The sequence below is a fragment of the Equus caballus genome, chromosome X (genome assembly GCF_041296265.1).
Source record: "Equus caballus isolate H_3958 breed thoroughbred chromosome X, TB-T2T, whole genome shotgun sequence".
Classification (NCBI taxonomy): Eukaryota; Metazoa; Chordata; class Mammalia; order Perissodactyla; family Equidae; genus Equus; species Equus caballus.
This window is the reverse complement of record NC_091715.1, coordinates 68,850,136-68,875,323: the sequence shown is the minus strand read 5'-3', so window position 1 is coordinate 68,875,323 and position 25,188 is coordinate 68,850,136. Positions and strand designations below refer to the sequence as shown.

Genomic DNA, 25,188 nt, shown 5'->3' with positions numbered 1-25,188 from the left:
TATAATAAATTGATACGGAAAGATTAAAAATGGAAGGATGGAGCCAGCCCTGATGGCCTAGCAGTTAAAGTTCGGTGGTGTGCTCTGCTTCAGCTCCCAGATTCAGTTCCTGGGCACAGAACCACACTGCTTGTCTGTCAGTAGCCATGCTGTGGCAGCAGCTCAGATGGAAGAACTAGAAGAACTTACAACTGTATACGACTATGTACTGGGGCTCAGGGGGTGGGGGGAGGAAGGAAAAAGGAGGATTGGCAACAGATGTTAGCTTAGGGCAAATCTTCCCCTACAAAAAGAAAAACAACAACAAAAAAACCCAGAAGGATGTGCAAAGTCTGGCCAATGTAAACAAAAAAGAGCGCGATGACTATGTGAATGTCAAATGAAGTAGAATTCAAAAGAAAAAGTATTACCTGGAACAAAGAGGACAAAGAGGGTCAAGATAGAATTTTGAAATGCACAACCTGTAACGAGAAATTCTGTCCTGGAATATAGTTTCAATTAATACACAGCAAAATATATAGAAATACAAGGCAAAATAGAAACAGTTATAAGGGAATAATTTAACAAAAATCATTACCAGGCTAAGACAGAAGAAATAAGCCAAAAATAAGATCACAGAAAATTTAAACTATATAATTAATGTGGTTGAATTAGTAAATATACATGGAACTTTGTACCTACAAACTATCGCCTAGGTAAACTTTTTCTTTTTAATGCATTTTTCAATTACCAAAGTGGCACAGATATTGAGTGTATTTCAGAAAACAAATCCTACTATTCTTACTTCTGTATAACCTGATGTTTTTAATTTAACAATCTCATATTTCGCTGAACAACATAACCAAACATCCTTCCCTATCATTTTGTACAGATAATCTAGTTCATTCTTTTCAGTTGCTGTACAGTATTTAATAATTCTTCTATTGATGGAATTGCCTCCATTTTTTAGTATTTCAGATAATACTTTAGTGAGGATCCTTGTATGTATCTCCTAGTTAACTTGCACAAATATTTTTGTAGGATAGATTTGTAAAAGTGTAACCATTGGGTTAAAGGATATACACTTGAAAATTGCCTTCCAAAATAATTTCCACCAGTTTACACTTTCCCTATCCGTACATGATGGATATATGCCATTATGTGCCATTTTCCTCAAACCCTCGCTATCTCTGCAAATTATCAATACTTTTGAATAATTTGACAAAAAAAATTTTAACTACTGAAACTTCTTTTTATTTTTTATTTTGAAATCATTTTAGACTTAGAGGAAAATTGCAAGAATTGTGCAAAGAATTCCTGTATACACTTCATCCAAGTCCCCCACTTGTTAACATTTGCTTTATCTTTCTATTTACACACATACATAAGCACATGTTACTTTTTCTAAGCCAGTTGAGAGTAAATTTCAGACATCATGCCCCATTTCTCCTAAATACTTCAGTGTCAATTTCCTTAAGACTCTTCCATAACCACAGTACAGTCATCAAAATCAGGAAATGAGCACTGGCATTATACTATCACCTAATCCACAGACCCCATTCAAATTTCTTTAATTGTCCCAGTAATGTGATTTATGGGAGAAAAAAACCCTGTGATCCAGGATCCAATCCAAGATAACATGTTACCTTTAATTGTAATGTCTCTTTAGGCTCCTTTAATCTAGAATAACACTTGAGATGTTACTTGGCTTTTATGACCTTGGTGTTTTTTAAGACTACAGGCCAGTTATTTTATAGAATGTCCCTCAAACTTATTTTGTGTGATATTGCCTCATGATTTGATTCAAGTTGTGCATTTATGGCAAGAATTCCACAGAGATGATGCTGTGCCCTTAGTACATCATCAGGAAGTACAAGATGTGGCTTTGTCCCATTACTGTTGATGTTAAGTTTAGTGACTTCATTAAGGTACTATCTGCCGCATTTCTCTGCTGTAAATTTGCTGGTTTTCCCCTTGTAATTAATAAGCATTTTGTGCCTGGCTGATTTCTGTTTATTCTTTAGGTCTCAGTTTAGACCTCATTTCTGCAGGGAAACTTTCAGGAACTGCCCACTATCCCAAAGACTAAGTCAGTTCTGCCTCATAATTGAGGAACTACAAATAACTAATAAATACCTGAAAGAATATTCAACCTTGTTAGCAAATTAATACAACAGACACTATTTTCTTCTATCAAATTAGGAAGCAAATTTTAAAAGAGTACTTTGCATTAAAGAAAGTACTGTCATATACTGCTAGAGATAGTTGTATTGGTACAATTTACATGAAAAGCAATTTCGGATTATGTTTTAAAAATTGTTCATACCCTTTGATCCAGTGATTCTCCTTCAGGGAATTAATGCTTAGAAAATAACTCAAAATGGAAAGAAAGAATTATTCTGTTAGTCAACAACATTTAAGAGCCTACTATGTGCCATGCTGTGTACTAGGCATTGGTGAAAACACAGTCCCTGACCTCGAGGAATTTATAATTTTAGCAAGAGATGTTATCAAAGCTCTATTTCTAATAGCACACAGTTAAAGGCAACCTAAATTTCCAACACTTAGTACATGGTTAAATAAACTTTATTACAGCAATATGAGAGAATATTATGTTGAAATAAAGAGTTTTCGTAACATGGAAAAATGCTTATGCTATAGTTATCCTAACCAAATTTCATATCAAATGTGATATCAACTATAGACAAATATGCATAGAAAAAAACTAATAGGAAACATATCAAAAATGTTAACAGTGATTATTTAGGTGATATTTTTGCCCTCTTTATACTTTTCTATGTTTTCAGAATATTCTGTATGGAGTATGTTATACTTTTATAATCAGAAAAGCAAGAAATTAGTAAGTAAATTCTATTTTTTAAAAAACATGGAAACTCATCTTTTGCCTTGGTGACTAATAATTTTCATCTTTAAGTCACAGTATCTTTCCAGGGCATTCACTTCTCTATGGAAACTCAGCTATGTGGTAATACCTAATGGTTGCTGCATTTTAATTTCTTAGATCTGCACAACTTCCAGCGTCTCTTATGTGGTGGTGTCATACTTGCAGCCCCCTGCCAAAAGAATGGTGTACTATAAATTCATCTCTGGCATGTTCAAATTATTTTTTTTCCAAACATAGGCACCTGAGCTAACATCTGTTACCAATTTTTTTTTCTTCTTCTCCCCAAATCCCCCCAGTACATAGTTATATATTCTAGTTGTGAGCCCTTCTGATTGTGCTATGTGGGATGCCACCTCAGCATGGCTTGATGAGCGGTTCTAGGTCCACGCCCAGGATTCAAACTGGCGAAACCCTGAGCTGGTGAAACCCTGGGCCAGCGAAGTGGAGTGTGTGAACTTAACCACTTGGTCATGAGGCCAGCCCTTCAAATTAGTTTTAAAGTGTGATGCTTGACTTGATAATGCTATAACTTCCCTGTTTTTTTAAAATTTATTCTTATTGAGATGTAATTGACATATAACATTGTGTAAGTTTGAGGTGTGTAACGTGTTGATTTGGTACATTTATTCATTGCAATATGATTACCACTGAAGCATTGGCTAACACCTCTATCACATCATATAATTATCATTTCTTTTTTGTGGTGGGAGCAATTAATATTTAGTCTATTAGCAACTTAGAAGTTTATAATATAGTATTGTTGTCTGTAATCGCTGTGTTGTGCATTAGATCTCCAGGATTTAATTACCTACTGGTTGCAAGTTTGTACCCGTAAACAACATCTCCCCAATTCCCCCACCCTCCAGTCCCCAGCCCCTGGTAACTGCCATTCTACTCTGTTTTCACAAGTTCAGCTTTTTTAAGTTTCACATATGAGTGATATAATACAATATTTGTCTTTCTCTGTCTGACTTATGTTACTTAGCATAATGCCCACAAAGTCTATCCATGTTGTTGCAAATGACAAGATTTCCTTCTTTCTCATGGCTGAATAATATTCCGTTGTATATATTACCATGTCTTCTTTATCCATTCATCTGTTGTTAGAAACTTAGATTGTTTCCATATCTTGGCTGTTGTGAATAATGCTACAATAAACATGGGAGTCCATATATCTCTGATATCCTGTTTTCCTTTCCTTTGGATATATACCCAAGACTGAAATTGCTGGCTCATATGGTAGTTCTATTTTTAATTTTTTAAGGAACCTCTGTACTGTTTTCTGTAGTGGCTGCACCACTTTGCATTACCACCAAGTGTGCAGGGGCTCCCCTTTCTCCACATCCTTGCCAGCACTTGTTAATTACTTGTCTTTTGGATGATAGCCATTCTGACAGGTGTGAGGTGATATCTCCTTGTGATTTTGATTTGCATTTCCCTGTTGATTAGTGACATTGAGCATCTTTTCATGTACCTGTTGGCCATTTGTATATCTTCTTGTCAAAGTCTATTGAAGTTCTCTGCCCATTTTTTAATCAAATTATTTGTTTTTTGTTGCTGAGTCATATGAGTTCTTCATATGTTCTGAATATTAACCTCCTATCAGATATGTGGTTTGCAAATATTTTCTCCCATTCCATAGGTTGCCTTTTCATTTTTTTTAAACTTCTCATATATATGTTTTTTTTTTAAGATTGGCACCTGAGGTAACAACTGTTGCCAATCTTCTTTTTATTTTTCCTGCTTTTTCTCCCCAAATACCCCCAGTACATAGTTGTATATTTTAGTTGTGGGTCCTCTAGTTGTGGCATGTGGGATGCCACCCCAGCATGGCCTGATGAGTGGTGCCATGTCCGTGCCCAGAATCCGAACCAGTGAAACCCTGGGCCACCGAAGCAGAGCGCACGAACTTAACCACTCGGCCACGGGGCCAGCCCCAGGCCTTTTCATTTTTTTGACTTTTTTTGTTTGTTTGTTTTGCTATGTGGAGGCTTTTTAGTTTGATGTAGTCCCACTTGTTGATTTTTGCTTTTGTTGCTTGTGCTTTTGGTGCCAAGAACAAAGAAGCTTCTTCCCTATGTTTTCTTTTAGGAGTTTTACAATATCAGGTCTTATGTTTAATCCATTTCAAGTTAATTTTCATGAGTGGTGTAAGATAGGGGTCCAATTTCATCCTTCTGCATGTGGTTTTCCAGTTTTCCCGGCACCATTTGTTGGAGAGACTATCTTTTCCCCATTGAGTGTTCCTGGCTCCCTTGTTAAATATTAATTGACCGTAAATACAGGGGTTTATTTCTGGGCTCTCTATTCTGTTCCTTTGGTCTGTGTGTCTATTTTTATGCCTGTACCATACTATTTTAATTACTGAAGCTTCGTAGTATAGTTTGAAATCAGGAAATATGATTCCTCCAGCTTTGTTCTTTCTTATGATTGCTCTGGCTATTTGGGGTCTTTTGTGCTTCCATACAAATTTTAGGATTATTTTTTCTATTTCTGTTAAAAATGCCATTGGAATTTTGGTAGGGATTGTGCTGGATCTATAGATGGCTTCAGGCAGTATGGACACTTTAACAATGTTAATTCTTCTGATCCATGAATATGGATATCTTTCCATTTGTGTCTTCTTCAGTTTGTTTCATCAGAGTCTTGTACTTTTCAGTGTGCAGATCTTTCACCTCATTGTTTAAATTTATTCTTAGGTGTTATATTACTTTTAATGTTATTGTGAATGGGATAGTTTTATTTCTTAATCAGATATTTTGTTGCTAGTGCACAAGAATGCCACTGATTTCCGTAGTTGATTTTATGTCCTGCTACTTTACTGAATTTGTTGATTAGTTCCAACAGTTTTTTTTTTTTTTTTGAGAAAGATTAGCCCTGAGCTAACTACGGCCAATCCTCCTCTTTTTGCTGAGGAAGACTGTTCCTGAGCTAACATCCATGCCCATCTTCCTCTACTTTATACGTGGGACGCCTACCACAGCATGGCTTGCCAAGCGGTGCCATGTCTGCACCGGGGATCCGAACCGGGGAACCCCGGGCTGCGGAGAAGCAGAACGTGCGAACTTAACCGCTGCGCCACCGGGCCGGCCCCCCAACAGGTTTTTGATTGAGTCTTTAGTGTTTTCCGTATATAAGATCACATCATCTGCAAATAATGACAATTTTACTACTTCCTTTACAATTTGAATGCCTCTTTTTTCTTTTTTTTTTTGGCCTAAGTGATCTGTCTAGGACTTTCAGTACTATGTTGAGTAAGAGGGATGAGAGTGGGCACCCTTGTTTTGCTCCTGATCCTGGAGGAAAAGCTTTCAATTTTTCACCATTGAATATAATATTAGCTGTGGGTTTGTCGTATATAGTCTTTATCATGTTAAGGTATATTCCTTCTATACTGAATTTGTTGAGAGTTTTTATCACGAAAGGATGGCTACAACCTCCTCTTAACTGTCTCTGGGCCAATATGAGGGGCAGAGAAAAAAACTCAGAGGTCCCTGGGAATAAAGAATGTTTTTTGAGGCCGGCCTGGTGGCGCAGCAGTTAAGTGCGCACGTTCCGCTTCAGCGGCCCGGGGTTCGCCAGTTTGGATCCCGGGTGTGGACATGGCACCGCTTGGCACGCCATGCTGTGGTAGGTGTCCCACATATAAAGTAGAGGAAGATGGGCACGATGTTAGCTCAGGGCCAGTCTTCCTCAGCAAAAAAGAGGAGGATTGGTAGCAGTTAGCTCAGGGCTAATCTTCCAAAAAAAAAAAGAATGTTTTTGTATTTTCTGTTCTGCTTAACATATTCAAAATGACATCATGTGCATTGATATGACACTGGAGTACAGGGAAAAGAAGCATACATCTTTCTAATGCTGAAGTTGTCCTTTCCTTCTTTGCTCCTCACAGGCAGCCCTGGAAGCATTAGATGAACTGGACCTGTTTGGTGTGAAAGGTGGGCCCCAATCAGTTATCCATGTCCTAGCTGATGAAGTACAACACTGCCAGGTAAGAGAATAATGGACCATGTTATAGAAAATTTATTCTTACTCGGACTCAGACTTACTGTGGGCTTTAAAATAAGACCTAAATGAAAGTACATAATCTGATTTGTTACCATGTGTCAAAAATGTCTTATCAAGCATCCTATACTGAGATAAGCCTGATAGAGCATGAGCTATAACATAGATTGTAGTCCTGTTCTCTCACCCAGGGTTATAAAGGGATCCCACCATAGTATATGGAATTCTCCACTGTCTTCATATCAAGGTCTGTGGGCTCTGCTCCTGAGTATCTCCTTTTCTAAATATAACAAGAGAACAAGAGGTGATCAATTTTGAGTGTTCTTCTTGATAGTGGTTCTGAAACATTCTCTTGTCCCCAGTTGGCTCTAAGGTTAGATGTTTGGAGATGACTAAGTGTTAAATGTGTATCTTCTGTTTTGTTTAGGATTACTTTCTGTACTGAAAGATTAAGATTCTTCTCATTGTCCGGATGACTTTTCTCCTCTTCTTCAAACCACGATTAAACACCTATAGTGTTCTATTGAATATAAACTCACCTTTCCATGGGAAAGATAAATGTCAGGGGTATAGGAGCTGAGCCTATGACATCCTGCTTCTCAGCAGCTTCATTTTCTCTTCTCTTTATGCTTAAATAGGTGCTAATGGAGCAACAGGATTGCGGGTGGGACAATGATGTTAGTATTCTTTATCCATGAGTAACTGCTTAAGAATCAGGATTGGGAAGTATTGAGAGCAGGATTAAGACAAGTGATGACTTACAGAAATGCCTATTTTTCTAAGCTGTCGCTATTGAATAATGTTTAGATTTTCTTCTGAATGATCCTCTTCCACATAAATCTTTTAAAACTAAAGCTGTTAGTTTTATAATCTTGAGTGATTTACTAATGTCCCACATTTGACTTCCTTTCTCTCAGTCTATCCTTAATTCAATACTCCCCCGGGCTTCAACATCCAAAGAGGTTGATGCTAGTCTACTTTCAGTTGTTTCCTTCCCAGCCTTTGCAGTAGAGGATAACCAGTTGGTGGAGCTCACAAAACAGGAAATCATCACCAAGCTTCAGGTATGTCCATATGTGCCTTTCTTTTCTTTAGGGCTCTGACTTTAAGGGGAAAGTAGTATATTTTAGGGCCTTGAGTATGACCTGTGTCAGTGATTTAACCAAGTGGTCAAGGTTAACATCACCATTAATAAGACATATTGACATCTTGTACCTCCTGATACAGTGCACTGCGAAGTGCACAGCACCTCTGTGGTATCCTTCTTAATAATGCATAACATAAGTCTAATCATGAGAAAATATCGGACAAAGCCAAATTGAGGGACATTCTACAAAATAACTGACGAACACTCTTTAAAGGTGTCAAGGTAAAAAAAAAAGGTGTCAAAGTGCTGAAAAACATGGAAAGACTAAGAAACTGTCACAGATTGGAAGACACTAAGGAGACACGACAACTAAATGCAGTGGGATCCTGAATTGGATACTGGAACAGAAAAAAAACCATTAGTGGAAAAGCTAGTGAAATCCAAATAAGCTCTGTACTTTGGTTAATAGTGTTGTACCTAGGTTAATTTAGTTTTGATGAATGTTCTGTGGTTATGTAAGATGTTAATGTAAGGGGTCAGTGATTGAAGGGTATGTATGTGGGGCCTTGCTGTACTGTTTTTGCAACTCTTCTGTAAGTCTCAAATTATCTAAATTTTAAAAATGTTTTCTTCTTTTTAAAACAAAAAGCCTATGGTCTCTTATGAGCTATGTGAGCAGGACCGTATAGATTAGTAATTGGGCTGTCACAGGCTTACCCTGTGGTGGAAGGCCGTGGAGAGGATAGTGTTAGGAGCTCTGCTTTAGGGAAGAGCCTGTAACTTAGCCCTCAGTTGAAATCACATTGCTGAAATCAGTTTCTGCTGTTGGGCTGTTATCAGGGTTTTTTTAATTATTATTTTTTAAGTATCATGTCAGTATTGGTGATAAGTTGGCACATGTAGCTGTTGCAAATGATGCATTTCTGATTAATAATATGGCTGTACCAATGTACATGCTTCTGACCTTTTTTCTCCGAATTTCCAGGGTCGTTATGGTTGCTGTCGCTTTCTACGAGATGGATATAAAACTCCTAAAGAGGTAGGTTTCTTTTCTCCAAAATGAATCCAAGGTAGAATGGTCACTACTACCTGCAGCCTCATTCAGAGAAAATACTTACCTCACTGATGGTACTTAAAATAGTCACTAAATAGGATAATCATAACTGACGTTTGCTACCTTTGTTGGGCTTGGTTGCCAAATTCTGTTTGTGAGCCTTTCTGGATTAAATGAAATACAGGAAAGTGTAGTCCTCCCACTTCTTGTAGTTGGTTAGTTTCAGGAAAGAGCTACTGATGGATTCTTAAATCATTGAATGAAATTTTAAGTGGAAATAGAATATAACATCAAAGAGGAAAAAAATCTTTCCATCAGTAGATCTTTCTGGCCCTCTTCCACCTTTTGCATTTGGTTAGTTCTAAACAGTACTTGACTTTGAAAAGTTCCTTTTGTTCCACTTGTCAAAAATTTTCCTTGGAAATATCAATGCAGAAAATTAAGTATTATTAAAGGGAATGAACGGTCAATAAGAAGCACTTTCATTGGCAATGCAAACATCGTTTAAGGCTTAGGTTTGCTGGTCAAGAGCAGTTATAATTTCTTTTTAATCATTGAGCTCAAACTCTTCTGATCTACTTCCTCTCTTCCACTTTATTCCTTAGCCCTGCTGACTTCTTCCCCTACCAATCTATTAAAATTATGCTCTGAAACATCATAATCATCTAAGTGACTGATCCAATAGCCTTTTCTCAATCCTTAGTCTCCTTGACTTTTCTGTAGTATGTCACTGTTACCTACTCCTACGTTTTCTTGAAGTTCTTTTCCTATTTTAATTTCCACAACACTACACCATCCTAATTCTTCTCTTTCTGTCTTTCCCTCACCAAACTATGCAGATTTACCGAGATTCTGTTCTTGGGCCATTTGTTCATTATATATAGGTACTACATTTATACCTTGTGCTTCATGTGTCACCTCTATGAGAATACGACCCAAACCCTCATCTCTTGCTTTCCTTGTAAACATTCCTATTTGTATGTTCTGCTGCTACCTCAAACTTAACAAGTATAAAACCAAACTCAAGTTTGTTACAAATTAATCTCATTTCTTCATACACTTATCCATAGTGTCATTATTATCCCAGTTCCACTAGTTAGAAGTCATATCACAAAGTACTTGCTAGGGGAAGAGAGTATATACATGCTCCGCCTTCTCTGAAACAAACTATCAGTAGTGAAAGGCTATGTTGTAATACCTCTGAACTAAAGATGTACGTCTGACCTTGGAATGATAAGAGACTTTGTTCATTGTGTTTTTACCAGGATCCCAATCGTCTGTACTATGAACCAGCTGAGCTGAAGTTATTTGAAAACATTGAGTGTGAGTGGCCATTGTTCTGGACGTACTTTATCCTTGATGGAGTCTTCAGTGGCAATGTAGAACAGGTAATGCAGAACAGGCAATGCAGAACAGGGAAAAGAGCTTTTCAGCAGAATGTTCTTACTATGTCTTTCTCTCTCAGTTAATGGCTGTGCCAACCTGTATCCAAATGGAAGTCTTCCCTAATAGGGAGGAGACAGAGCTATCTTCTAGAGAGAGGGCACTAGGTTAAGAGTTGGAAGACCTAGGTATTACCATCACTCAGACTTGGCTTTTAACAGATACAGAAAGCAAAATAGCAAGCCCTGTTTACTTGCCTCAGTCATCAGAGATACTTGAATTTACCTCCTGACTTTGCATGTCTTTTTTTTTAAAATAAATCTTGGAAATGATGTTCTGAATTTAGCAAAAAACAAAACCACCCAAAACGACAACAACAACCCGTTCATACCCTCTACTCACCCCAAAAACACGGTTATCATTGTTTTTGAGCCATATGAGTAATGTAGTTTAGAAATTTTGGAAAACAGTGAGACTGGGAAATTTAATCAAGTAAGTTTATTGTCAGGCATTTTACAAATTGGCTATGGTCTAACTTAGACATAAATCCAATGCATTTGGAAGTCTCTTATACTTGGCTTCATAAAATACAATTTTGTGTAATTTGAATGCTTTGGCCAATATTAATCTGTAACTGCCAATATGAATTTAGAGAATTGGGTTACACACAGAGTTTCAAGGGCCACAAAGTGCTATTTTAATCTAAATTTTAATAAATTATGGAGTATCCTTTGAGCAAGCAAATAAGATAAACAATAGTAGAAATAACCTGCCTTATTTTGACCACCCTATTTTGATTCTACCATTTTTCTCAGTCGAATTTCATAACATTGTTTTTCAAAAACTTTGCTTGCTCAAAGAAAGATTTATTTATCAAATGTACCTACTAGGTACAGAGCACATTCAGGTTTTTTGAACTCTGGGCCGGGGAGGAAGAGTTGGAAGACCTAGATTCTTTTTATTCTTTTTTTTTCTGGTTTCACTACGGACCATTGAGTAGCCCAAGTATTGTCATTGACTTCTTTGGTTTCTCTGTACATACAATGAGAATAGTTTTTGTCTCTTTATTGAGGAAGATATCCCTAAAGTTCTTTGAATTTCACAGATACAGACATGTCATAAGTGCAGCGTACAGTCACTTTGGCTCTAATGAGACATATATGTTCCTAAAACATCACCATGTTTTGCATATTCGAGAAGTAAAAACTATAGGGCTTATAGGAAAATGGGGTTGGGGGCACAACACTTAAAAAGTTTGTCAGAATTATGCACTAAATGATAAGAACCTAATAAAAACAGTATCACAGCTTTATGCATATTAAATGGTTAAGGAACACATGGATACCACAATAGCTGTGACACTTGTACCTTGAAAAAGACCAGAAGTTTGCTTATGGATGTGTGCACCCATATTCCTGCCAGCTCACCCACTGGGCACCTGTGCTCGCCACCCTGTGTGCCAGAGAAAGAGAACAAAGGAGGGATAGCAAAAGGTGAGAGAAAAGAGAGAAAGAATATAAAACAGAAAGGAAGAATAAAAGATACAACTGTGAAGAAAGGGGGGGAAATTAAAGAGAAGGGAAGGCATAGAGCCATGCAGTCAGGGTGGCCATGAGAAGGGAGCAGCTCGGGAGTTATAATGAAGAGGTGGAAGGAGGATTACCTGAAATTGGACAGAAAGTTGTAACACCACATATGGATGGATGTGGTTCATTGTCCTCCTAAGGTATATGCATGTGTGTATTTTTTGTATTCTTGCACGGCTCAGTCAGATGAGTGCATTCTCAGGGTGAAATTGTACATAAGCAAATGTGAAATTCATGCTATGCTCAAATTGTTTCCTAATACAGCAAATGCATTGGAACAAATTTTCAAAACAACTGTTATAGCTGAACTGACCATATTTTTTCCACCGTAAATTATAGTGTTTTTTAAGTTTTTATCTATTACTAATCTACAGCAAATTGTTAAACAAAACTTAATTTGGCAGGTAAAATGCAATTTTAAAAGCCAATACACGTAAAGTCAAGAAGCTATACCTAAGGTAGTACACAGTGGATAAAAACAGGCCGGTGGAGGCAGGCCGACTTGGGCTCAAATCTGGGCTCAGCCTTGTACTTGCTCTGTGATCCTTCACAAGTTCATAACCTCTTTGAATCTTAATTTCCCTGTAAAAAGGCTTTACACATACCTTCTAGGATGGTTATTAAAATTAAATGCATTAAAGTATGCAAAACTCCTAGCATATGTCTGGCCTTCAGTAAGCATTTAGTAAATACTACTTCCCTTTCCTCTCCATTTTACTAGGTGAATACGCTCCTTTGCAATAGGACCTTCTTTGGCTACAACCCTCACCTAGATTCCAAAAGGGAACTCTCTCTAAATTTTTTTTCTCCCTTTCTTTTATCTACAGGTTCAAGAATACAGAGAGGCTCTTGAAGCAGTCCTCATCAAGGGCAAAAATGGAGTCCCACTTCTGCCAGAGCTGTATAGTGTTCCTCCTGACAAGGTGAACTGGACAGTGTGATAACATGGAGCTGGGAGAAGAGGAGCAGTACCTTGATAGGACTGCCTTGTTTGAGTCAAATAATTTTTGATCTTCTGATTTTAATGTCCTAAAAGTTCATCTTAGGTATAGGATGATAAAAATATGATTTTATTCTTTTGAAAATAAATTTTTAAAGCAGTCCCAGTTACGGTACTGTTGTATAGTGAGACAAGGCCAAGACCAAACCTTATGGTGGTAATTTCGTGGGTGTATACTTATCCTCAAACTCATCAAGATGCACGCATTAAATATATTTGACCTTTTTGTATGTAACCAAACTTCGATTTAAAAAAATAAATTGTTCAGAGATTGATTAAAAAAAAAGTCCGGAGCTGGCCCGGTGGCACAGCAGTTAAATTCGCATGTTCTGCTTCAGCGGCCCGGGGTTCACCAGGTTGGATCCGAGGTGCAGACCTATGCACCACTTGTCAAGCCATGCTGTGGCAGGTGTCCCACATAAAACAGAGGAAGATGGGCACAGATGTTAACTCAGGGCCAGTCTTCCTCAGCAAAAAGAGGAAGATTGGCAGCAGATGTTAGCTCAGGGCTAATCTTCCTCAAAGAAAAAAAAAATCCAACCTTAAGGTTGAGAATTATATGGAGATCAGTAGTCAGAACTAGAGTGATGTTCTGTGTGAACTCTCAGGATTTGGTATTCTCTGCTTTGAGGCCAGTAATCTGGGATTCTTTGAGCAGATCAGGCTTGGAAAATGAATTATGTCTCCATTTTCCCAAAATGCCAGTCCAGAGTACCATTGTTCCTCTTCTCCACTGCAAAAGAGCATTAGCCATAGGAGAGAGAGTCTTCCATTCTGGTGGGGAAGGGTGGAATAAGTTCCTAGCAATGTCAACAGCATTACCTGAGAGCTTGTTAGAAATGCATATTTCAGGCCTTCCCCCATACCTACTCAGTCAGAATCTGCTTTTGGACAAGATCCTCAGGTGATTTGTGTCCACATACAATTAGAGGAGCGCTGCCCTAGACTGTAGTCATAGTGCTTGACTTTTCAGTGTATTGCATATATGACTGTTTTATAGGGTGTGAATCACAGTCCAGACTCCGCCTTTTTGTTGGCTAGTATCTTAAATCTTCCATTACCCTTTGTGTGACCTCTTTATCTTTTCTTTTAGGTTGATGAAGAATATCAGAATCCTCACACTGTGGACCGAATCCCCATGGGCAAGTTGCCTCATATGTGGGGTCAGTCTCTATACATCTTAGGAAGCTTGATGGCAGAGGTAAGGGGAAATTTCAATGTTCTTTCGCTTTTTTTTCTGCTTTAGCCACCATAATCAGATTTGTGAGTAGCTTATTAAATCTGAAGGATATGTCTTCTGCCTTTCGTGTTCTGCCTTAATTATAGATTTTCTTCCAGGTGCTTAGAGTGGGAGTATGGCCAATCCTTGACAAAAATCTTTCCCCCAGCAACCATGTCCCCTATGCTGCCCAGGGCTTCCTACCTTGGCACTATACTTGGAGCTGCTCTGGGATCAGGCACTAGATCTTTCCCTTTCAGAACGCCCCCTAGTGCCTTGCCTGGTGACTCATGAATGCAACTGTGCTTAGATAGTAATGACTGTTAATGGATTTAAGTGCTAACTTTTCCAAGCAACATCTTATTCTTTTTTTTTTTGAGGAAGATTAGCCCTGAGCTAACTGCTGCCAATCCTCCTCTTTTTCCTGAGGAAGACTGGCCCTGAGCTAACATCCGTGTCCATCTTCCTCTAGTTTTTTATATATGGGACGCCTACCACGGCATGGCATGCCAAGCGGTGCCATGTCCGCACCCGGGATCCAAACCGGCGAACCCTGGGCCGCTGAAGCGAAACATGCACACTTAACCGCTGCGCCACCGGGCTGGCCCCAACATTTTATTCTTTAATTGAATAAACTGATAAGATAATTTTAGGCACCATGACAAGTGGTTGGGAACATCATAGTTTTTTGTTTGTTTTTTCATAAGGAGCTCTTTAAATGTTCCTTATATTAAATTCTGTTGAGACAGTTCTTAACGAGGCATTTGCGAATTTCTTACTTTATGTGCAGCTTATTTGTGACATTTTGACCCTGTGAAAAGGGTTCCCTTTTTCAAAGTTTTTCAGATTTACCAACAAATCTATTTCCCCATTGTAGATTATTATGGTAAGCTATAACACAGGGTCCTTGAGGATCTAGGATGGGACTTAGTTATCCTTTCTGAGCTAGACTCTGACCTGTTTATGTATGACTATTTACTTTCTGCAGCTGTTTTTGTTTGTTCTGTTTTGGGATTTTTCCCCCCAAGTTTTATTGAGATATAATTGACATCTATCACTATGAGTTTCAGGCATATAGCATAAAGGTTTGATTATCTTTAATTGACATTATTATGAATGTAGCAGTAATGGACAGGATGCTTTGTTTAAAATAATCCATGCCAGTGACTTTCTCATTCAATTAGAACAAATTAAGTGCTATGAAAAAAGAAGGAGATGAATGTTATTCTTAAGGGGAAAATGGATGAGTTTCATCCATTTCCATTTCATCAAGGACAGAAACTCAAGTCAGGTCAAAAGATATCTGCTGAGCAGAAAGCATAGCAGACATGTGAATAAATGAGAAAGCAACAGAACTAATAACTTAAATTATTGATAATAAGCATTGTGGTCTGATTGGCTAATCATGTACATCCAGAGAAGGTGGGGGTGTAACTAGAAAACTTTCTAGTTATCATTTATATCCCATCTATTTCCAAAAAGGATTTGTGACAGCCACTAGAAATTAACTCCAGATAAAATTAATTTGGATGTGAATTCAGGAGTTCAAACGTTTTCATACAGTGAGGGTATTTGTTTCCTTTCCATACCTGCCTCTCACATGTTATGGTGCAGGGTTATGGTACTGGCGTGTTGTTTTTCCTCCAACATTAGATTTTTTTTTGAGATATAATCTGTCTTTTTATGGTTTTTCTTTAGGGATTTTTAGCTCCTGGAGAAATTGATCCCCTGAATCGTAGGTTTTCTACTGTACCAAAGCCAGATGTTGTGGTTCAAGGTATGTATTCTTATTCCCAGCAGCAGAAACTTTAAAGATCTGGTTTGGGCCAGTAAATGATCACTTTATTCTTTATCATGCATTTTGTTAGGCTTCAAAAAGTAGGCGCCAGCCCGTGCCTGAGTGGTTAAGTTCTCGTGCTCTGCTTCGGCAGCCCAGGGTTTCGCTGGTTCAGATCCTGGGCGCGGACATGGCACCGCTCATCAGGCCACGTTGAGGCGGCGTCCCACATGCCACAACTAGAAGGACCCACAACTAAAATATACAACTATGCACTGGGGGGATTCGGGGAGATAAAGCAGAAAAAAAAAAAGACGCAACAGTTGTTAGCTCAGGTGCCAATCTTTAAAAAAAAAAAAGTATAGAATGAACTTGGTTCTGTTTGGTTTCAAAATTGCTATTAATCTTAATCATGAACAAATGCTTAATAAATGTTATTTGGTACCCTTAACCACTCCTTACTTCTGGAAACTGTTTTCTTTTCATCATCGTGGTATTGTAGCCTCCTGATTATCTCTGCTTTCTTTCTGAGCATTTTTTCTGTGCTGTTTCCGCTAGTACTCCTGTTTTCTCATATCCTCCTAATGGTTGAGTACTTGATCTTTTTATACTCTTGTCTTTCTGAATTTACACCCTGTATTAGTTTGCCAGGGTTGCCTCCTTCAAAATAAATTTGCTTCCATGGCTCCAACTATTACCTCTTTGGAGAGTACTACAAACCTTTATTCTTTGTTCCTAATGATCAACTTAAATTTTGAGGTGTCTACTCTGTGCAAAACACGGGCTAAGCTCTACAAACATTAAGAATTCTAGTCCCAATACCTATAAAACACTTATACTTCAAATGCAAAACTGACCTCTTTTGTCTCCATCCCATCCTTTTACCTCTCCCAAGAAAAACAGATCTTTCCACCTTCTTTGTCTCTCTCAGTGACATCACTATTATCCTAGTCTTCTAGGGTAGAAAGCTCGAGGTGATTTTTGACTCTCCAACAACACTGTTCAATATGGTACTAAGTCCTGCTGTGACGCTCCTCTGAATTGTCTCCAGTCACTTGGCTTGGGGATTGGTTCTATATGGAAAATAATCCTATGTGTTTTCTAAACCTACTTATAGTTGGCATCCTGTGTGGTTATACAGGCAGTCTTTGCTTATCAATGTATATAGCAAACATTATATAAATAATTCTGAAGTCCATCTTGTTCTCTCTAGTACCAATGTCATGATCCTAATCTGGGTAGTCAGCATCTCTTCCTTGCATTACTGCAATAACTTTTTTTTTCTTCAATAACTTTTTAAGTGGTCCCCCTGTCTTCAGTCTAGGCCCACTATAGTCTGTTTACTCTTTAATCATCAACATGAATATATTCTTTTTAAGATGCAGATATGGATGTTAGTCCCCTGATTCAGGAGGCCTTTTCTAAAACCACTCTCTACCAACCCCAAACTAGATAGACGTCACTCTTTGATGATCTCATAATGCTTTGTGTATATCTCTATTTACCTAGCAGGTTATTTTATAATTAGTTTGTGTGTGTCACTTCCATTACACTGTGAAATCCTTGAGAGAGAGACTAACTTATTCATCTCTATATCCTTAGTCCCTAACATAGTACCTTATCTATTTAGATGCTTAGTAAATGTTTATTAATGAATGAATGGATGACCACATGTGTTTCCCTGGACTTTTCTCAGCCTGCTATCATTCTTCCTCTGTATGTTTTCCCTGAAGAATCTTTGTCATTTTCATGTTTTCAGTTTGAAGTAATCAAGATAGTGTTATGCCCAGGGGACTCTCTAATCACCATATCCTGCATATCCTTCCCAGACCACAGCAACACAACACTATGAGGTTCCCAAGATAGAAGAGTACACAAAAGATAATGGCAGAGGAAAGCGAAGTAGCACTTTGTTAACTATACTTTTGCCCCAAAAACTCAACATAGAGACTGCTGGTAAGCTGGAATGAACCAAGTGGTACCTTCATTTTCCCATAAACCCAATTCAACACATCTACCAGCACCAGAGGAACAAGAATAGGGCATGTTTTCCCCTGATGCTTAGTGTCAAGCCAGCTGAGGCCACACTCAGATTATTGGCCCCCAGCCAGGTATCTGTCCCACAGAGGTCGAGTAAATGCAAGAGTTGGGGAACTGGCTTGGCCTCCTCCCTTGTGAGTTTGATTACCGCTTCAGAGACATGAGTGTAAGAGGAAGAAAAGAGAGCTGTCCAGGCTTGGCGGGCTCTGAATCTAGAGAACTATTATCCCCATCCTCCCACCCCCCAAAACAACCACACATGATTTCGGCTATGGAACCTCAATTCTTTATCCCCAATTTACCTTGCCTTCTACCATTCTTTAGCTATAGAGCAATTCTTATCATTAGGGTGTTCTTCGTTGCCCTCATAATCCTGGCCCTGGTCTTATGGGTAGAGAAATAAAAGAGCCTTGGGGAATCAACTTTTACAAAAGCTGTAACACACCTCATGTTGGATTTTTTTTCCCCTGTTTAAACATGGAACCCCAGATATAAAGAGAGTTTGACATAGATCTCTAGGAACACATAGGTACTTAGCCAGAAAGCAGAATCTAATACTCTAGTCATGAGATCTTTTTTCTTTTCCATTTAGATATCATTATGTACCTAGCATGATACTTGTTTCATCAGTGTTCCTCAATAACTGTTAATTTCCTCCCCTTTCCTTTCTCTTTCCTTCGAAAGAAGTTATGTGGCTTGAGAGATTTCCAGGTTCCTATTAAAGTAAAATTTTCTGTTGGCCTCATCTTCTTTCTTTCCTATAGTTTCCATTCTAGCTGAGACAGAAGAAATCAAGGCCATTTTGAAGAACAAGGGAATTGACGTGGAGACCATTGCTGAGGTGTATCCCATCAGAGTACAACCAGCTCGTATTCTCAGCCATATTTATTCCAGCCTAGGTAAGGAGATCAGCCAGCCTGCTAGAATGAAAGCATTATTCGATACAGGCTGGTTTCTTTCCTTTTTATTTTTTGTTAGTCTTGTATTGCTTCATTAAACTGGATCTGAGAAGGAATTTAGAGTCTCTGGAATCTAAATCTATAACCCTATATATCCTGAACGGGCTTGATAATTTTAGGTGTGTTTTATGAACTCTTTGGTACATAGGGCATGGCTGTTAACAGGTAATAATGTATCTTCATTCCAAGCGTATACTTAACTAAAATGTTCTCCCCTTGGGACCTATATTTCCATTTTGAGTACATGCTAATTTTATGTAGAATAATAGCCAAGGAACTTGTTTTTAGGTCTTTTATGCTTTGCCATGTAATGAATTGGTTGACAATGTTTAAAAATTCCACTTCTGGGCCGGCCCGGTGGCGCAGCGGTTAAGTGTGCACATTCCGCTGCTCGGCAGCCTGGGGTTTGCCAGTTCAGATCCTGGGTGCGGACATGGCACCGCTTGGCAAAAGCCATGCCGTGGTAGGTGTCCCACGTATAAAGTAGAGGAAGATGGGCATGGGTGTTAGCTCAGGGCCAGTCTTCCTCAGCAAAAAGAGGAGGATCGGCAGTAGTTAGCTCAGGGCTAATCTTCCTCAAAAAAAAAAAAATCCGCTTCTTAGTCTAATACTTACTTTTAATTAGGACTTATTTTTATTCAATTTATATATTAAGCTTAGTGATAGACACATTAAAAAATTACTAGAATTTACAAATTTACACAAGTTATTACAAATTTCACATTAAACAAATTACTACACTGTTAACTAAAAAAAAAAAAAGGATAAACACAGTTTCTAAAATGCCCTGTGTAAGGCTGAATAACGACCCCTAAAGATATCCAGGTCCTAATTCTTGGAACCTGTGAGCATTACCTTATATGGCAAAAGAGACATTGCATGTATGATTAAATTAAGGAGTTTGACATGAGGATGATTATCCTGGATTATCCAGGTGGACCCTAAATTGTAATCACAAGTGTCCTAATAAAAGGAAGGCAGAGGGAGATCAGACTGTAGAACTGGGAGATGTCATGACACACAACGAGAGATTGGAGTGATGCAGCTATGAGCCAAAGATTTCCAAGGAGTGCCCATAGCCTCTAGAGATTGGAATTGGCAAGGAACAGGTTTTCCCCTGGAGCTTCCAGAAGCAACCAGCCTTGCTGACACCTTGATTTTGTTTTTATTCCTATAAGACTCATTCTGGACTTCTGACCTCCAGAGCTGTAAGAGAATAAACATGTGTTGTTTTAAGCCACTAAGTTTGTGGTAATTTGTTACAGAACAAATAGGAAAGTAATACAGATTTTGATACTTGGAAGTAGGGTGATGCTATCACAAATATCTAAAAATGTGGAAGTGGCTTTGGAATTGGATAATAGAGGGTGGAAGAATTTTGAGTCACATAATAGAAAAAGTCTAGATTGCCTTATACGAACTGTTGGTAGAAATATGGATGCTAAAGGCATTGCTGGTGAGGGCTCAGAAGGAAATGAGGAACATGTTATTGGAAACTTGAGCAGAAGGATCCTTCTTATATAGTGACAGAAAGCTTAGCTGAATTGTTTCCTATAGTTATGTGAAAAACAGAACTATAAATGATGAACTTGGATATTTAGCTGAGGAGCTTTTCAAGCAGAGTATTGAAATCATGGCCTGGTTTCAGTAAGTAAACCAGGCTTATAGTAAAATGCGAGAGGAAAGAGATAAATGGAGGGAAGAACGGTTAAGCAAAAAGGAACCAGGACTTGATGAAATTCTCAGCCTATCCAGATTGGAAAAGATGATAAAGTTAGGAGATTTGCTGTCAGGAAAGCATGTTCTGGCAAAAAAAAGGTCAAGGATGTGGCTAGACAGCCTTTTGCTAGTGCTTCGGAAAGATCAAAAGATCAGAGTACTCATTCACACAGGGGTCTTTGAAGAGATCAGGCATGTGACTCATGGATCCACTCAACCATCTCGGCATAATTTAGGAATAGAGTTGGGATTAGCCAGGAAAGATCTTGGGGAGGACCCTCTTCTCTAATCATGTGAACCCCCATGACATACATGCAAGACCCACAAAGCTTTTGAGAATGTTATATCAGCAGAAACACTGCCAACTTGGACTGAAAGGAGCAGAAAGAGGACAAGATGAAAGAAGGGTGTTGGACTTCCAAAATTCTACACTCAAGACCATTAAACTACTCAGCTGCAAACAAGTGCTACCCTTCCAGGAAAAAGAAGGAGACTTCAAGGGAGGCGCCTTGGGCTCAGAGGGCATAGCCTCAAGCCATGCCTTGAAACCTAATGGAGTTTGCCCAGTTGGATTTCAAAATTGCTTGGGGTCACTGACTCCTTTCTTCCTTCATTGTCTCCCTTTTAGAATGAGAATGTCTATAACTTGTATTCTATGTCTGTATTTTGAGAGCAGTTAACTTGTTTTCTAGTTTCAAAGGTCCACAGATGGAAAGGAATTTTGCCTTAGGACGGATCAGATTCTCACCCGTATCTGATTTAGGTGATGGGACTTTTGGGCTAATGATATTTAGAAGAGATTTTGGACTTGAGTTAATGCTGTAATGTGTTGGGAGTTTAAAGGATGTTGGGATGGGGTAAATGCACTTTGCATATGGGAGGAATGTGAATCCTTAGGGGCCAGAGGGTGGACTGTGGAAGGCTGAATAATAGCCCCAAAGATATCCAGGCCCTAATCCCTGGGACCTGTGAACATAGAGCAAAAGGGACTTTGCAGATATGATTAATTAAGGAGATTGAGATGGGGAGAATTTTTCTGGATTATCCAGATGGGCTCTAAATATAACCACAGGTGTCATTATTAGAGGGAGCCAGAGGGAGATCCACCTATAAAAGTAGATGTGATGATGAAAGCAAGAGATTGAAGTAATAAGGCTACTAGCCTTATCCTCTTGAAGTTGGAGGAAGTAAGGAATGGATTCTCCCCCTGGAACCTCCAGAGCAGACCAGCCCTGCTGACAGCTTGATTTTGATTTTACCTCTTAATAGCCATAAGGCTCATTTTGGACTTCTGACCTCTGGAACAGTAAGAGTATGAATACGTGTTGTTTTAAGCACTAAGTTTGTGGTAATTTGTTATAGCACCAATGGGAAATTAATAGTCTTAAATCAAGCCACAAAGGGGTAAATTTATAAATAAAGAATGTATCTTAGATAGCGGATTGCCACGTACAAACCCAAAGCCTAGTTTGTGTGTGTGTGTACTTTTTTCCTTTACCAGGAATGGTCTGTGAGTAACTACAGCCAAGCCAAATCTTGTCCAGCTCAAAAGCAACCTTCCTTCCTTTTTACTAACACCAAGTCCAGACACTCAATTTCTATGGCAGTTATGTAGACCTAAATCGAGAGGGAATCAACCAAAGAGGAAAGGACCAACAGTCAGAGCTGACTTTTCTCTATTTCTCCTAGGCACCCATATTTTATGCCAGCAAGGCCTGAACTCCCAGAGCGATTAACATTGCATCTGGCTTTAGGAATATACAGATCTCCCCCTCCTTCCATCCTAGCTATAATGTAGAAGATCTCTTTTCTTCTTAATTCAAGTGTAAGATTGGAATTTTCTAAAGAAACTTTACTGAAAAAATGGAAAAGTAAAATATAAATACATAGAAATTAGCAAGTTTATTGAATATAGGTCTCAGATCCTAATTAATTTCTAAAATATAGCCACAAATTAGCTTGACTATTACAAAATACTGAGCCCCTGGCTCCCTCCCCTTACTCAGCCCTATCTGAGGTAAATGCCAAGTCCAGACTCTCAAACTTCTGAGATTGATTTGGGTTGATGCTTTACTAGGTGGGATGGGTACCTCAATCCTTCCCAGAACCTGCTTCCTGTTTTTTATCTCCTTGGCCATTCCCTCTAGCCTCAGATTGTAATGTGCTCCTAGTTTCCAGATACCAGTCCACTAGCATTAAATCCCTTGCCCAAAGGAAGGTATTTCTCTATCTAGCCCAAATCTTACTCCCTGAGTATTAGTTGATCTTGTAGTTACCTTCTTTGCCCCTCTTAGAAGTCTCTATGGTTTGGGCTTCATGCACGTCCTATTGGTGCCTTTGACCTGATTCTTTCTGGCTCTCACTCAGAAGTTGATAGGTTAATTTTACACTTTACTTCTTCACATCCGTTGTTCTAAACTTAGCATAATCATACTAAGATTTAGGTAACTTCCAAGCTCTGGGCCATCGTTCCTGGAATCCACCTGCATCACATCAGGTCTCTTCAACAAACAGGGGCAAATTCCTTACTGATTACTTTTTCAAAGCCTATACTCTGTTTTGGGCTTCCTGCTAAGTTATTATTTCCTATCCAAAGGAAATAAGGACTGATGGGTCTTTGGTTTAGTGAGTGATCAAACGTTTTGGGGACTCAAGTAGCAAGCTACATTTATTTTCAAATATGCTCCTACATTCGCTTCTTTCATTCATTCTTTCATAAGGATCTATTGCTCACTTATATACTAGGCCCTGGACTAGATGCTGTGGGAGACATAGACATATAGCCAAATAATTATAGTATAATCTTATAAATGCTATAACAGTGGTGTTCTGTATGAACTATAGGAGAAAGAGGATAGATTTGCCCGGGAAAAAGTCAAGAAAGACACTATTTGATGACTTACCAAATGAGTGACTCTTCAAAATTCTATTATTGCAACAATTTCACAATACAAAATTGCTTTTAATCATTCTTCAAATGATAGCTGTGATTCCACCAAGGAAAGGGGGATGTTTCTTCACCAGGTGTATTTGTTTATATATGTTAACTAAGTGGGATTCTCTGCCTCACCTCAAACACTCAGTATTTCATGTATTTCAGTTCCATAGTATCTTTTAAAATTTTTTTAAATTATGAGGTTAATAAACTTTGAGAACATAAGAACTTTATAAATATTAAACTCAAATCTTTATATAGGGGCTGGCACCATGGGCGAGTGGTTAAGTTCACATGCTCCGCTTCAGCATCCCAGGGTTTTTTTTTTTAAGATTTTATTATTTCCTTTTTCTCCCCAAAGCCCCCCGGTACATAGCTGTATATTCTTCGTTGTGGGCTCTTCCAGCTGTGGCATGTGGGACGCCGCCTCAGCGCGGTCTGATGAGCAGTGCCATGTCCGCGCCCAGGATTCGAACCAACGAAACACTGGGCCGCCTGCAGCGGAGCGCGCGAACTTAACCACTCGACCACAGGGCCAGCCCCCCAGCATCCCAGGGTTTTGCTGTTTTGGATCCTGGGCGCGGACATGGCACCGCTCATCAGGCCATACTGAGAAGGTGTCCCACATGCCACAACTAGAAGGACCCACAACTAAAAAAATACACAACTGTATACTGGGGGGATTTGGGGAGAACAAGCAGAAAAAAAAGAAGATTGGCAACAGTTGTTAGCTCAGGTGCCAATCTTTAAAAAAAAACAAATCTTTATATAATGATAATTCCTTTATAATCTGTTAGTGCACATAGATACATTTTCATAGTTATACTTAGTTTGTACATATTAACTTGTGTTCTGGTTTTTTCACTTATTCTTTCACGTAAGTATTTCCACATATTGGAAGAGCTGCATATTGTTCCATCAAATTAAAGTAATGGTTCCCTTACTGTTGAGTACTTGAATTGTTTTCAAAATTTTTATCCTTCTATGAATGCCTTTATATAGGCATTCATACATATATTCCTGTTGGAATATATTCTCAGAAAAGGGATTCTGGATAAAAGAGCATAAACAACTTTGGAGCTATTGTTACATGTTGCCAGATTATTCTTTAGAAAGACCAACCAATTTTTAGTGACATCAATAAATTGAAAATATATCTTTTTGATTTTTGCTACCCCAGCAGCATTCGGTTTTTATCATTTGTTTTGTTAGATTAATAGTTTTAATATACATAAGTTATTTTAATTTCCTTTCTTTAATTCCCAGTGAGGGTATGCATTTTTTCATTGTTGCTTTACATTTTTTTGAAATTGTGTTTCCTATTGTTTGCATAGCTAGCAGGATCTGTACATTTTCATATGTATTTATCAATTCTTTAAGTATATTTTATGGTAATCTTTTATCAGTGAGGTTTGTAATGTATATATTTCCTATTCTGTAATTTTCTTTTAGATAATTATTTTCTTGCGTTTGTGCAAATTTTTAAACATCAAATACATCCATTTTATCAGATATAGCTTTCATCTCTTCAGGAATTATG

The 25,188-nt window shown here is 38.4% G+C and overlaps 1 protein-coding gene across 5 annotated transcripts in view; it reads left to right on the top strand.

Annotated features, from left to right (window-relative positions):
• The window catches only part of PHKA1 (phosphorylase kinase regulatory subunit alpha 1), a 110,894-nt gene that overhangs the window by 19,328 nt on the left and 66,378 nt on the right, over positions 1–25,188 (top strand). For all 5 annotated transcript variants that reach the window (XM_001488209.7, XM_014728967.3, XM_070258211.1 and 2 more), the window contains 8 exons: positions 6,777–6,875; positions 7,807–7,953; positions 8,962–9,015; positions 10,296–10,418; positions 12,827–12,922; positions 14,093–14,200; positions 15,917–15,995; positions 18,800–18,934. In XM_001488209.7, the coding sequence (XP_001488259.4) occupies positions 6,777–6,875; positions 7,807–7,953; positions 8,962–9,015; positions 10,296–10,418; positions 12,827–12,922; positions 14,093–14,200; positions 15,917–15,995; positions 18,800–18,934 (841 nt within the window). The remainder of the gene's footprint in view (positions 1–6,776; positions 6,876–7,806; positions 7,954–8,961; positions 9,016–10,295; positions 10,419–12,826; positions 12,923–14,092; positions 14,201–15,916; positions 15,996–18,799; positions 18,935–25,188) is intronic.